Consider the following 15341-nt stretch of genomic DNA (forward strand, 5'->3'; position numbering starts at 1 on the left):
CCCCTTTCCACTTCTCAGCTAAAGCTTACAATCCTGAGTTTTATTATGATACCCCTAATCCTACCAGAAAGCAATCCAAGAACTACTCCTATGTTTTGCAGTGGACACAGAAGGAGCCTGATGCAGTTGACCCCATCCTTAGTTACCGGCTAGATGTCCGTCAGGTAAGACCACCATCTTATGTGCCAAAATCCATTTCTATTCTTTTTAGTTTGAGAGTACATCAGTGCACCACCTCACTTAGAGAGTGGGAACTGCTGTATGCAAAACAAACTGGAACTGAGGGCATGGCTCTTCTTTTCCCATTTTACAGAGCAGAGAAGACAGGTGTGTGGTTTGGCCCTCCATTTCAAGATAGATGCTGTCAATGGTTGAGAGCTTAAAAAATAAGTCTGCTTGGAAATCTCAGACACAGCGCTTTGAATACGGCTCTGATAGGAAGAAAATTTTGAAGTCGTTAGTCAGCACTGTAGATTTCATAGGCTAACAATTCAGATGAGTGGAATTTCAGACTCTTCACTTTGAACAAATAAAGGATTGTAAATTGGAGGGCTCTCCAGGCTGGAATTGCAGGGGGAAGTCATTGACTGTTCATATTGCACAAAGGCCTTCATCAAGTTGTCATAATAATACTGGAATGTTATTAAACTCTGCTGGAGCAAGGTGTGGAACAAAAAGGCTATTGAGCATAAAAGGGAATAATAAAGGATACTACCAGGAGAGGGAAAATGGTACCATACGTCGTAGCTATAGAAAAGTGCTTTGTGCCGGAAGGGTTGCATTCTGAGCATGGATTTGTGAATCAGGGAATCATCTCTGTTTTCAGTCAAGCTAAAGTTCTTGGATATAAGACATTTGCTACCCATAAAAGCCAATGAAATGACTTTAGGTAACATATAAGAAACTGGGCTTAATTGGATTGTTTCATATTTGCTTAAAAAAAAAAAAAGACACCCAGACACTATTTTATTTTATTTTAGTTTAGTTTAGTTTATTTGGGCATTTGATGCATCAGTCCAAAATGTGGCACACTGTTTCAGTTTAGAGCTACAAATTTAAGCAAAGAAGAGACATGATCTGGGAAAAGCCTTTTTTTAAACTTTCATGTATCGTCATATTTCATTTTTATCGTGGCTAGGAACCTAAAAATTTGAAAGTGGCCTGGGCCTCTCTGGACCAGAGCCCACTGTCTACATACCTTACTGCTCCCTGTGGTCACTGGGATTGCATTTCTTGCCTCAATGAGGCAGCCATCTTAGAATTCAGAAGAGTTAACTATGTTGTGCCTTTGGCTTTGTCTGTGGAGATAATTCTGTACTTAGAAGTGAACTTTTAAGTTTTGTTGTTGGACAAGTTAACTTGCCCTCAAAGGGAGTGGTGCTTGACCTGTGTTCATAAAGACCACATGTAAGTTCAGATATGACCAGTTCCAAGATGAGGGTAGAAACGGATGTCATCAAGTTCACAGTGCTTTTCTGGTATTAATGTCCCCATGCTATATAACATTGGAACAGAGACATATAATGTAGCTCCACCCCTTAGTCTTCACAGAAGCAGTGTTGCTGTCTGTACTGGCAGAGCTTTCACACATACAGCTGTACATGCAAAATTGCACTGGTTGTGCAAACGGTAAAGACAGGGCTACTTTTGACGACTAATGTTAGAAATGTTTTTCACCTCTCAGTTATAAGTTGCCTCAGGAGCTGCTGCGACATGCTTCCGAAACCAGTCCCAGCTTATTTAGGACAGATTTTGTGGTTTAGCCTTTAATATGCTAAAATGTAGGGGTTTGCCTATGAATTGACTCCCTGGCAAAGAAGAAATACAGCTAAAATCTGAATATTGGAACCAGTCATTGCAATCTAATTGTATTTGGCCTTGGGTCTGATGAAACCAAAGTAGGATATGTTTTGGTCTTTATCTTTAAATTAGGAACCTTGTTCATATTAATTCAAATTTAACTTCTAAATTCTTATCTGGTAATTGCTAGCATAAGTTATAGCAACTTTCATTAAGATATTTTCTAGCTATTGGATTCATATATTTCACATTATACTTGTCTGCCTTTGACCATTTGAACTTAATCAATCTCACCGTATACTACACTTCTATTTATAAGAAATCAATGGACCTTTAAGGCTTATTCTGATATTGCTATTGGCATCCTTAGAATTTTAGTAAAAAATAAATTGATCGGTTTGGTATTATTGACTGACATGTTGCGATACCTGTGGCTAGGGATGGATGGATCTGTCAACTTCAGTTTCTCATTTTTCCAATCCAGTTCTCCACATTTCTGCATTAGTATGCCAGTCCTTGTGAGAACTTAACAGCATTTTAGAGTGCATGTTTCTAATAGATTCATTTTTGCCAGCAATTTCCCCTAAAACAATGGGTTTGTGTACGTTTTTTTCATTAACATATGCATTTTTATGCTCACTTTCCTCTACTATATACATTTTTGTACACCTTATTGGGCTGGAGAATGTCATCCCAAAATTCAGAGAATTTTGAAGGATAGCTGCACTCCCATTCATGCATTGTTTTGGGAAGAGTGAATTAGTTACCCTGCCACTTTCTCCCAGGAAAACGCTCTCTTTTGGAGGTCAGTCGGGTTTTCTGTAGATTGGTGTTTGCTCCGATTAAGTAGTAAAGAATGGGTTTTACCAGGGAAAGCAGTGGGGCAAATGGTAGACCATTTGGACGTTTGCCTAGAAAGCATTGGACAAATGGAACACCTCTCGGACCCATGCTTTCTAGGCATGAAATAAGCGGAAGTGTGGACAAGCCCTTAGTTTTGCATTAAAATGCAAACAAGCCAAAGTTCTTCGTAATTCCTTCCTGAGACCAGTTTTTTTGGTATGTACTTTGGACCTAGACATCAGAAAACTATTAGTAACACATTCCTAGCTGCCATATTTCCTAAAGTATGTACATGTGACAGCAGCTGCCTTGGGTTGTGGAACCCCGTCCCCTCCACTAGTGGTGGAGAAGCAGCAGCACTGGCTTCCAGTGAAATGTCATGGAAATCTCATGAGATCTCCTAGGACCTTGCCATATGACCTAGGTAAAGGGGGTCTTCAGTGGAGGGGGGCAGGGGGTTTCATTGGCAGCAGGATGGCACTTTCCCATGTTGTCTCAGGTGGTGAAACAAGATAGGCTGCCACTGACAGGTAAGCACAGCAAATACAATGATCAAATATGCTGGAGCCCACAACTGCAGGGACAGCATCCTTTGGAAGTGTGACATCTTGAACTGGGTTACTGATCACTGAAGGTAGCAGACGCACTGGGCAACTTTGTGTTCTTGGAGCTATGCTGTGAGGTGTTAGGTTGTGTTGTATTGCAGGTGGATTGATACTAAATTGGAAATTTACAGTGTGACACCATTGGAATCCTACTTATAGTCTTAGCATCATGGAGGGGGCCTTGCAAATAATCTAGTGCAACCTACTGCTCAGTGCACAAAATCCAGAAGTAGAGCATCTCCATAGATGGCTGCTCAGCCTCTGAAGACAGTACAGTAAGAGAAATCCACCTCCCTTCTAGTTAATTGCTCTTATTGCTGAATTGCTGTGTCAAACACTTTATCCTAATGTTCAACTGAAATCTTCCCTCCTGCAATGTAAGCCTTGCCCTCTGTGACAGCAGAAAACAAGTCTTTGCCCTCTTCTATGTGACAGCCCTTCAGATAGTTAAAGAACAATATCAAAATGAGCCTTCCTGAAATCCACCATACACTTTTGACTTCCCTTGCCTTTGGCTTTTCAAAAAATCTTCACTGCCAACATTACATAGTCACTTTCCCGCAAAGGTTTGGCTACTTCCCTGTTGTTAAGATCAAGTCAAGGATAACCTACTCCTTCCTTCACCTCCTGAAAGAGAGAGTTGTCACCATGACATGTTAGGCATTTGTTGGAGATTCCATGTTTATCAGAGTTCATCTTCTAGGAAATAATCAGGGTAGCTTGAAATCCCCCGTTATTTATTATATAAAATACAACCCCATCTTTCTAGTGTCAGCACATCACTATTCACTCCTACTAACTCTTGTTTTTTCTTAAACATTTGTAATTTGTTACAGAAAAGCATCATCCCCATATTTCGGTGCTCGGTAGTATTCTGACCACAGTATTGTTTTTATTTATTTCTGTTTATTTTTAACCAGGTGGGCTCCACAAGGCTACCTTGTTTAACTTTCTCTTGTATGGATTCTTATGCATATAACACCACTTCTCCTTCTGTTGCATCTACTTTCTTTGAGCAAGTAAATATATTCCAGTTGTTACTTTCTGGTCCATAGAAGTTGGCTAGTCAAGTGTCAGTTATACCTGTCAAGTGTCAGTTATCTTCTGCTAGGAGTTAAAGCTCATATTGTTCCACCATCACCCCTGTGCTCTGTACATTAGTATGTAGACATAAAATCCTTGAGTATTCATCTCCAATGTTTTTTCCTGGTATTTCAGGGGGTTTGAGAAGCTCCCCCTGCTCTAGGCACCCTAAAAAGAGCCTTCTTTTTTTCCTTTCTTTTTTACTTATTTACTGGGGATCATGAAAACTTCACTAAAGCATGGATTTTAAGGCTGGTGCTTTTAAAGGAGCCAGAGCACATCAGGACATTTAATAGGTTAAGCTGATGCTTGGAAGTGAAATACAGTATTATTTACTATAAGTACAAGGCAGAACCATTTCAGAAGATCAGAGCATGTCTATTCACTGGTTCACACAGAATATTATCCTTTGTGCCTTTCTTCCACTAGCTTGGTCTCCCGGGAAGGGTCTGCCTCTATATTAGTTTCTCATACAGCGCAGAGCACATCATCAGTACTTAACAAATAATAACAATTTTAGCAGTACAGTACACAAGGGAGCCTCTTATAATGAAGGTGCTTTGTCAAAGAGCATCTTTGCTATATGTTGAAATTCGCTGTTGCAATTTCCAACTAACAATGTGTGAAGATAAAAGAAGATTGCATCCTTACTGGGGCAGCTTGGAATTGGGACTCCAGAAAAATGAAGTTCAACATCTTGATGCAGTCCTCTTGCTGAGAAAGAGTCCATCCCACTTAGGGAGCTAAGAGGTAGTATTCAGGATAGATGTAGTGAATAACATAAATGTAATTCCATTTTCTCACCCATAGCTGGGCCAACTATCGCTTTGTGTTCTATCTGCACCTTATTCTACAGCAAAACCTCCAATGATTCCTATTTCTTTGGCAGAATCACAGTTTATTCTTGCTCTAATTTAGTCTTCTATCTCCACGCTTGACAATACAAAGCTTTCTGGCACATTCCAAAGTTCTTCAGTAAATTACCATATTGTAAGAAAAGTGCTTTATAGAATCATAGAATTGTAGAGTTGGAAGGGAGAGTCCATAACCTTCTGGGGGAAGTCCATTCCGCTGTTGAACAGTTCTTACTTTCAGAAGGTTCTTCCTGGTGTTTAGTTAGAATCACCTTTCTTGTAACTTGAATCCATTGGTTTGAGTCCTAGCCTCTGGAGCAAGAGAAAGCAAGCTTGCTCCATCTTCCACGTGGCAGCCCTTTAGATATTTCAAGATGTCTATTCCGTGTCCTCTTTTCCAGGCTAAACATACCCAATTCCCTCAACTGTTCCTCATAAAACTTGGTTTCCAGACCCTTGATCATCTTGGTTGCCCTTCTCAACGCACATTCCAACTTGTCCATATCCTCCTTCTTAAGCTTGTTAATATTGCTTGCTCTTTGTCCCACTTTGCCATTTTTAATTTTTTAGATTTTTGTCATGCATATCTCTTACATGATAAATTTGTATTTCTAACACTCTGGCCACTTTAAGCACTCTTCCTCACCAGTATTGCAGTGGTTTACCACTCTGTTCAATGGCGTTTTCTCCCTAGTAAGTCTGTTTAGGATTGCGGCCTTAATTGTCTGGAAAATCCATTGCTCAGCATTAAAAAAAACAACCTTTTTCTTGCAGTGAGCTCTCAAGAGATTTAAATGTTTTGTGGTGATGTCATTATGAAACTGTAAAGCTTTTTGATTTGCTTCATGGGACCTTAATGGATTACACCTTGGAAATCAAGCCCTGTAGTCCATCATTCAGATGAAAATGTCTCTATTTCTGCCTGATATTAAAAGCCATTTCTTAGGTCAGGGTAGTCAATGTAGTGCCCTCCAGATGTTGTTGGGTGATAACTTTCATTGTCTCTGACCATCAGCCATGCTAGCTGGGCTGAGAGGAGTTGTAGCCCAAAAACAAGCTAGGGCCTACCATGTTGGCTACTCCCTACTTAAACTGATCCCAAAAGGGATGCTTCTAGGTAATGTTGCTGAATTCTTTGATAGCACAAGCGATAGGGAGGGATGCAGGAAGGTAGTATATTTTCTAAATTAATGTAATTCTATATTGGGTACTGGTGAATCCTTACTGTTCCTAATATAGCTCTTTTCATTCCATTTCATCTCTGGTCTCTCACCATGAGCTCAACAAGGCCAAAACAGAACTACTGACCTTTTCCTTCTGAACGAAACCCTTTCCATTTCTCAAAGTATAACCATCTTTCATGTTGCAGGTGCTTGTAACATAGTCCTTGAACTCTCTATGTTTCATTTCTCTTTTTCTTGTGGTAAGGTAACAAACTGCCTCTTCATGATCTCGGTTTTTATTTATCCCCTGAGTGCCTCTCTTCTGGAAGAACATAAGGATGCTTGAGAATCCAACTGGGAAAAGCACAAAAAAAGTTCGGAGAATGCTTACATAGAAGATTTGTCTGGGTAAATGACAAGTGTGTGTTGGTATGTGGATGATTATTGCCAGTGACTAGAATAGCTTCAAACCTCTACTTCAGGTAGGCATAAGCTGCCATTGCCATAGCCATAGTAGAACATGCAACCGTAAAACAATCATGGATCATTTATTCTCTTTATTGGAGATGCCCTTACACCAATCAAAATTAAAAACTAGATAACTATGGGTCACTACATTGATATTTTGTAGATGAAAGGAGAAAGCTATTTTAAGGGGAAACAGTTGAAAACTTACTCTGCTAATCTGGAATTGCAGTAAATTGAGAACCTATCTTGTGAACATTTCTAGGATTCATTTCACTCCTCAAATTAAAACTTCTTGTCATATATGCTGTCAGGTATCCTAAATTGAAGATTCCACCGTCAGCTGTGGCAACTCTGTGTGTGATAAGAGTTGTATTGTTACATTTTGTGACATGCTTTTGCCCCCTTTACGCTTTGTGGGGCCAGGTTCAGTGAAGCCGCAGGCAGAGGGCCAAGTCATGGAGAGTTGCAATAATAATAATAATAATAATAAGTTTAATAATAAGTTTTATTTATATCCCGCCCTCCCCAGCTGCAGCCGGGCTCAGGGCGGCTAACAACATTAAAACAGTACAACATTATAAAACATTATAAAAATGAATTAAAATCAAAATTGATGGCAACCATAAACTAAAGTTTTGTAAAGATTGCCAAAGGAGGGAGTCAGGCTGCGCCCTGACCAAAGGCCAGGTGGAACAGCTCTGTCTTGCAGGCCCTGCAGAAAGATGTCAAGTCCTGGAGGGCCCTTGTCTCTTGTGACAGAGCGTTCCACCAGGTTGGAACCGCAGCCAAAAAAGCCCTGGCTCTAGTTGAGGCCAGCCTAACCTCTCTGTGGCTTGGGACCTTCAAGGTGTTTTTATTTGAAGACCGTAGGTTCCTCTGTGGGGCATACCAGGAGAGGCGGTCCCGTAGGTATGAGGGCCCTAGGCCGTATAGGGCTTTGAAGGTTAAAACCAGCACCTTAAACCTGATCCTGTACTCCACCGGGAGCCAGTGCAGCTGGTATAGCACCGGATGAATGTGATCTCTAAGCGAAGACCCCGTAAGGAGTCTCGCTGCGGCATTCTGCACCTGCTGGAGTTTCTGGGTCAGTCTCAAGGGCAGCCCCACGTAGAGCGAGTTACAATAATCCAGTCTGGATTATTATAGACACAGTACAACCATTTTGGGATTAAACAGCCCACAACTATATTGATTACAGGTGTCAGAAAGTTTTGCCACAGGCATTGGGTGTATATCCAGTATCAATTCAACCTGTCTGCTTGTTTTATTATTTGGCAGGGTTAACCAAGGTTAACCCTCCCCCCCCCCGCCGATTCACCACCAAACCACTCACATCTGCCACCTGGGCCTGACTGGCTTTTATGGCCAGATAGCAGACCAGAGGGAAGAAGTTTTCCCTCTGGTCTGCTTCCCAAACCATCCACCCTAGCTTGCCCATGCTTAGCTGCAACCATGGGTGATCTCCAGCAGCCAGTGGAGGAGGAAGTGACTTCCTCCTCCGGCTCACTGAGTCTGGACCTCAAGCACTGCTTCTCTCCAGCTGGCAGTAGGTGGTCCTTCCATGGAACAGTTTAGCAGGTCTTCAGTGGAGTCCAGACATTTCATGACATAAGATTCTCCTAGACCATATACAGAATGTTTCACTCTTTAGTACAAATGACTGATCCACAATTATTAAAGCTGTCTGACTCAAACTGTCTGCATGCACTTTGAAATAAAGCAACATCTTTACTAGCCTAAATGTGGGTACAAGAAGAAGAGAAGAAGAGTTTGGGTTTGATATCCCGCTTTATCACTACCCAAAGGAGTTTTAAAGCAGCTAACATTCTCCTTTCCCTTCCTCCCCCACAACAAACACTGTGAGGTGAGTGGGGCTGAGACACTTCAAAGAAGTGTGACTAGCCCAAGGTCACCCAGCAGCTGCATGTGGAGGAGTGGAGACACGAACCTGGTTCACTAGATTACGAGTCTACCGCTCTTAACCACTACACCACACAAGGAGTGTGAGCAGAGCTTTCCTAACTTAGGGATGGGGAGGAGTGGAATAGCGAATGCACAGCACATCCCAGCTCATGGAGAGCCAGTGTGTAGTGGTTAAGAGCGGTAGTCTTGTAATCTGGGGAACCGGGTTCGTGTCTCCGCTCCTCCACATGCAGCTGCTCCACATGCAGGGTGACCTTGGGCTAGTCACACTTCTCTGAAGTCTCTCAGCCCCACTCACCTCACAGAGTGTTTGTTGTGGGGGAGGAAGGGAAAGGAGAATGTTAGCCGCTTTGAAACTCCTTTGGGTAGTGATAAAGCAGGATATCAAATTCAAACTCCTCCTCCTCCTCCTCCTCCTCCTCCTCCTCTTCTCCTCCTCCTCCTCCTCCTCCTCATGTTAGCTAGGGTAGGACAGAAGGTGGTGGCATCTTCTGCGTCCTTGCTGTCACAGCCTTGACCACGTCAATGGATCAATGTGGCTTTGGATTCACCAGATCCAAAGCCGCCAGCACTCCACCCACAAAATGCCCCTGAAACACCCTGTTTGGGGTTTTCTGCGTGTTACCACCAGGGATCGAGCTGCCGACAGGAGCTCTCTGCCTGCTAGGGCACAGCGGGGTGGCAGAGCCTCCAACCAACTGTGCTCCTCTCCACAGAGGCCAGCGAAGATTTGTCAAGTGTCATTCTGGCCCCTTCACTGCCATCAGCATTGAGGGTTAGGATTGCCCTCTCTTTCATTAACCTGCATTATGTGCCCTCATACATAATGTCTGTTCCATGTAGGCTTGGCAGTACTCCACTCCATCTTTTGATATACTAGTCACAGCTAAGGATTTAATCTGTTTAATATTTAGCTGGTCCAAATTCTTCAGGTAGCTCAGTTATTGGCTTGAATGTTGATTTTTCCATCCCGCTTCTTGGGTGAATGTACAGGCCAACTTTGACAGCTAGGGGCATTAAACAAATAACACTCTGGTTGAAGTAGTTGTTCAAGCTCCTTGAAAAGCCTCAAGCATTATGTCTAATCTAAATGATGGTGTGCCCTTTTTCACCACACACTGGGATCAGTATTGATTGAGGGGAAAGAACATACTCCACTGAAGAACTGCTAAACCCCTGCAGCACCCTGCTTTGAAATATCTCGCCCAAATTCTGGCCATGCTTGTTAGCTTGTGAGAGCTCATGACTTGCAGCCATTGGGTGGTTTGGGGTTTTCTTTGGCGCTTCGCAGGTCATGGGGTATTTGCATTTGTTCTCTTCAGAATAGAAAAAGCGCTTGGCAGAATTCTTAAAGCCCACTGAATACCCCAATAAAACCAAACCTTGACTGAAAATACAATGCTTAAAATAAAAGGGGGAGGGGAAACCCGAACAAGCTTTTGAGACGCTTCTTTCTCTCTGAGGGTGCTATGCCGTGCTGGAGATCTGTTTGAAAAGGAAATGGAAAGCTTTCTGCTGTTTTGAGGTAGAGGCAAAGTGAATAAAGAGCAAGCTAAGCTGGCTGTTGCAAGGGAAGGGACAGGGCAGAATCACTGTACATTCAATGAGACAGAACCCATCTGTGACCTGAGGCTGTGGCAGGAAAAGGTAGCAAAAGGTACTAGAACTGTGGTAAGGCTGGATATATGCATTCCTGATGTGCCTCCCAAGTTGGCAAGGATTCTGTTTATTCCATTAAGATGTCCCTCAGAGCCACACCAGGCTGGAGTATAAACTGAATATTTCCACTTTATTAAAACTAGAAATGTCTCCATTTGGGGGGCCCCTCGCTGAACCAGATTGCCATTTCAGATTAATTTCTACTAGACAACCTGGTGTGTCTTTAATGAGAGAGACACCAGAGTGATTTTGGGAGCAGGAGGGAGGCGAGCGATTCACTTTGCTTTTGCCGTTTCATCCCCTTCATATTTGATAAACATTCCCTGCTGCCTACAAAACAGGTCTGGGGGTCTGATGCTGGCTGCTGTTTGCCTCATCAGACAAACAGTCTAGCGTTAATGAGGCCTGAGACAGTGGGGGTCCAGGCTGGCCACATAGGGAGGTGTGAGACAACAGAGCTGTCGGGACTTGCGTGGGACAAGGGTGGCGTCAACAGAGATGTACCGGCGATAATTAGAGCAGTGGCTGAGTGGCCAGTGAAAGACATTAAAATGTATTCTTTCATATTGGTCAAAATTTGCCCTGTGTTTCTTTTGAAAGGGACATTAATGCGTATTTAATAGGTATATACTCCTTGTTTTCAAACTGTGCATATAGGGTGCTACTCTGTATTGAATGTGTTGCTTACGTTTACATGCACTCTGTGTGGGGCTGCCTTCAGAAAACTTCAACTTACACAGAATGTGACCTCCACAAAGCTTGTGGTCTCAACTCTGAGTTTGTTTCTACACCCAATTTAAAGTGCTAGTACTTTAATCATTTGTGAATAGGTTATTTGAAGGGCTGCCTGTTTCCGTAGAAACCTGACTGGGCCTGTAAAGATCAGCCTCGGAGGCCCTGCTTACCGTCTGCCATCAAGTTCTATTAGCTTAGCAAGCACTAGAGACGGGGCCTTTTCTGTGATGGTCCCACATTTGCAAGGATGGATGGCACAGTTTCTTTCCAGTCCATGTCAATTTTGCATGTGTTTGTTCAACTGTTCCATTCTGCTTCCACAGGATGTTAGCCGCTCTGAGCCCGGTTTTGGCCAGGGAGGGCGGGGTATAAATAAAATAAATTATTATTATTATCATCATCATCGTGTTAAAAAATCAACATGAAAATGTTTACAGTATTTACCCATTTCATCTGTGTATGCATTTCTAAATATGTTTTATCCTAAAGTAGGGATTTTTAAGACATTTTGTTGTAAATTTTGAGCCAATAACTTAATTGCGAAATTCCATGATGTGCATAATTATGTTCTGATCTGCGTTTTCCTTTAGTGGGTGCAGATCAGGTAAGTTTACATCCAGATTCAGGAAAATCAAATTTCTCCAGCACCCCCACGTATCTGTGAAACAAGGCATATGTGTCTAGCCCAGCTCCAATCCATATTAGATTTTAAACAGACCATAAAAACTTATGTGTTTCAATCTTCTTTTAACTAAGATGTTGGGATGGATATTGAATTGGTTAAACTGTTCCTGTTTTTGTTTTTAATTGGTTTTATCTGAATTGCTGTGCTGTGCTGCATATCGTTTTTAGGGTGCTGCTTTTAGTGTCGTAATCACTTTTGGATTGCTTTAATTGCATTTTATGTTTTTAATTGTTTGTGTGAGTCACCTTGGGAGGGCTTTGCACATAAATATTAGAAATAAATAAATAACAAGCCCTGTGTTTTCGAATGCTACAGTACAGCTTGCCCATGTCAGCCCAACTTTGTAAGCATGCCCTTTCTGTTCCCTAAAATCTTTTGGAAGTGAGACATTGCCTGAGTCCAACAGAAAATATGTACATGTCAGTGTGAAAAAGACTGTAAGGGAACATATTTTGAAGTTAACATTCATAAATATTTTGTGGCATGCAGCAACACCCTATGAAAGTGGCTTATGTGGCACCATATTGTGGACTGTGTATTGGCTGCATTGGATAATATTGAATATTCACTGATATTTTGCATTGCTTTAAAAGTGACATATTCAGTTATGGAAATGCCACTGTCCATGTCAAAACACTGCAAGTTTTCTAACACCCTTTTGCTCTCCTGATGTTTTTAAGAGTCTTCTTTTCTTTTCCTTGTTTCCTTTGATATTCCTCAGCTTTGTTCTCCCTCATTGCTATTTAATCTGAATGTCAATGGCAGGGGTAGTCAACGTGGTGCCCTGCACATGTTGTTAGCCAGGCCAGGGATGATGGGAGCTGGAGTCCTGGGCTCCTGATGGGGAAAGGGCAGAATATAAATTTAAGAAACAATAAACAGTCCAACAGCATCTGCCTCTGGTCTATGGGAAAATGCATCATTTAACCATATCTCATGGTTGGTGATGGCTGGTTCCCATTGTGAGTGGTAGGGCAGAAGGCAGAGAGCCAATGACAGTCACAGGCAGAACCAACTTAATCCAGTCTTATCTCCCTCTTCCTCTGACTGAGTCATACAAGGGCAATACTGAAGTGGAGGAGAAGGAAGCTGACAGAAAGTACCACCCCATGGACTAGTTGCAAGTACGGAAGTGTGCAGGTGAAGGCTGGCTGAAGGCAACCTGATGTTGGGGTGGCAGTGCCCCCTTTATCCTAAAAAAGTAGCCATCGCTGTTCCAAAAAATAAGTCCACATAGCTGAAATGCACCAAACTAGTTGTGTCGTTTTCCCCCTTCCCCACTTCATTTGAAACAAGTGGACCTATATTTTGGAACATAGATGAACATAATAAGCTGCCTTTTACTGGTCCATTTTACTGTCTGCATTGGCTGTTACTGGCTTTCCAGAGTTTCAGACAGACGTCTTATTTGGCCAAACTGAAAGATGTCAGGGATTAAAGCTGGGACCATTTACTTTCAAAGCATGTGCACTGCCACTGAGTTGTGGCTCTTCCATAAATATATAAATATTGATATATAAAATGTACTTAGTAGGAAAAATTCACATTACAATGTTGAAGGATGTTCATTAGGATATTTCTTTTTCTTAAAAAAAATGCAAATTGCTGCTGAATTGTGGAGAACTGAATTTAAAATTGGAGAAATGAGAAACCGAGAGAACTCAAAATGACAGATTCTTTCATCCATATCTACAAGTTCTTTCATCAATATCTACAAGAATCACAAAGTCAAGTGTGTGAGCTAGAGTTCATGCTTAGATGGCTCAACGCTTAGAAATAGAAGACACACTGTTTTTATTAATGAGAGGTTATTTTTATATGCCTTGATATACCAGGAATTACTAAAAAAAATAATAATAATATAAACCCACAGAAGATGGGAAAGCTTCTCAGAGTGGGGCGTGTGAATCTGCCTGATGTAGGAGTGTTTGGCTCTCCAAGCAGGAAAATGAATCAGTCCCCCATATTTTCTCCCAACACAGACATAGCTTCAGGCAAAAAAACTGTGGAAATTGCTGCCACTGAAGCCAAGGTGGTGGGGTTTTTTTTTTTTAGTTTTTTAGTTTTTTGCCTGAGGGCAATGAAAAACCTGAAATGCTCTGTGGGAAAGACTCAGGTGATTGAATTTGCTTTGCAAACAAATAGGTTAACATTTTGTCAGCTCAAGGGGATTACATGCTGTCTGCATGACTCCATGATCACCAAGGAAACAGCACCACATGGGACTGCTATGACAGACCTGTGTCCATAACAGAGTTATTTTGAGGTTCATTGCTTGTGCTCATATTGAGCTAGACTTTACAGGCAGATAACTGGGATTTTCAGAGGTTTTAAGGCTGAAGATCACTCCCAAGTTCCTCTAGTCTGGTTCTGTACAGAATGAGACAACCGTTGTATATACTTCACAAGCATGGCCTGCCTGCCTATGAGGCAGCTGCCTCAGGCAGCAGGATCAACAGGGACGGCAGGGCAGTGGCAGTGTGGCCAAATCTACTGCCTCCTCCACAGTCCCTCCTGCCACCACCATACTCAACCACACCAGCTCTATGGTGGCCAGCCCAAAGCATCACCAATGTCACAATGCTTGTGCCGTTACCGTTATGAAGTAAATTATAGGTAGACAGTGCTGGAAGGCCCAGATGAGCTGAGACCAGAATGCAAGCAATGTGCTGCTGAGAGGGATGTGGAGGCAGCTGGAGCCAAGTTGGAGGGGGGCTGTGAATGAGGAGCTACTGGTACTGAGAAGTGGCATTTTCCGTTTTGCCTCAGGCGGCAAAACCTTCCAGGCTGGCCCTCTTCATAAGCACAAGTCCTGATTATCATAGATCTAGATAACATATGAAGTAGCCCTAATAAACTCCTATGGTACAAACACCAAATCTCATTACAGTGGTACCTCGGGTTACATACGCTTCAGGTTACAGACTCCGCTAACCCAGAAATATTACCTCAGGTTAAGAACTTTGCTTCAGGATGAGAACAGAAATCGTGCTCCGGCAGCGCGGCAGCATCTTCAGGTTAAGAACAGTTTCAGGTTAAGTACGGACCTCTGGAACGAATTAAGTACTTAACCTGCGGTACCACTGTACTTGAAGGAGCTACCTTGGTCAAAATGAATAGAATTGGATCCCTCCCACCACCCCCTGGCCACTCTGAGGTGGCATGCAAATAAATCCTGTGCATCTCAAGATCATAGTGTTGTCGGTTCAATATTTCAAGAGTAGGGGAACATAGGTATCAGAATATATGAAAACAAGATTGGCCACGGTGGTTTATCGAAATGTGAAGTATGGAAATTGAAAGCATCTATTATGTTTGATAGGATTCTGACATACGGGAATGAAGACAAGCCTTTAATACAGGGGGACTCTCTTAAAATGAGGGCTCTCTGGCAGTCTACATGAATGTTACCAGATTACCCAGGTTTGAAATATCTCCAAATATGTTACTGTTTCTTTGAGTGTAAATTTCTAGTTGAAGAGCATAAAACAAGGAATATTGCAGCAGCAGTAAAATGGTCAGG

General features: G+C 42.2%; 1 protein-coding gene across 5 annotated transcripts in view; it reads left to right on the forward strand.

The window, feature by feature from the left end:
- The window catches only part of MDGA1 (MAM domain containing glycosylphosphatidylinositol anchor 1), a 245095-nt gene that overhangs the window by 148606 nt on the left and 81148 nt on the right, over positions 1 to 15341 (forward strand). For all 5 annotated transcript variants that reach the window (XM_081903830.1, XM_081903831.1, XM_081903827.1 and 2 more), the window contains exon 10: positions 19 to 164. In XM_081903830.1, the coding sequence (XP_081759956.1) occupies positions 19 to 164 (146 nt within the window). The remainder of the gene's footprint in view (positions 1 to 18; positions 165 to 15341) is intronic.

Source organism: Podarcis melisellensis, assembly GCF_964234715.1.
Source record: "Podarcis melisellensis genome assembly, chromosome: 3".
NCBI classification, from domain to species: Eukaryota; Metazoa; Chordata; class Lepidosauria; order Squamata; family Lacertidae; genus Podarcis; species Podarcis melisellensis.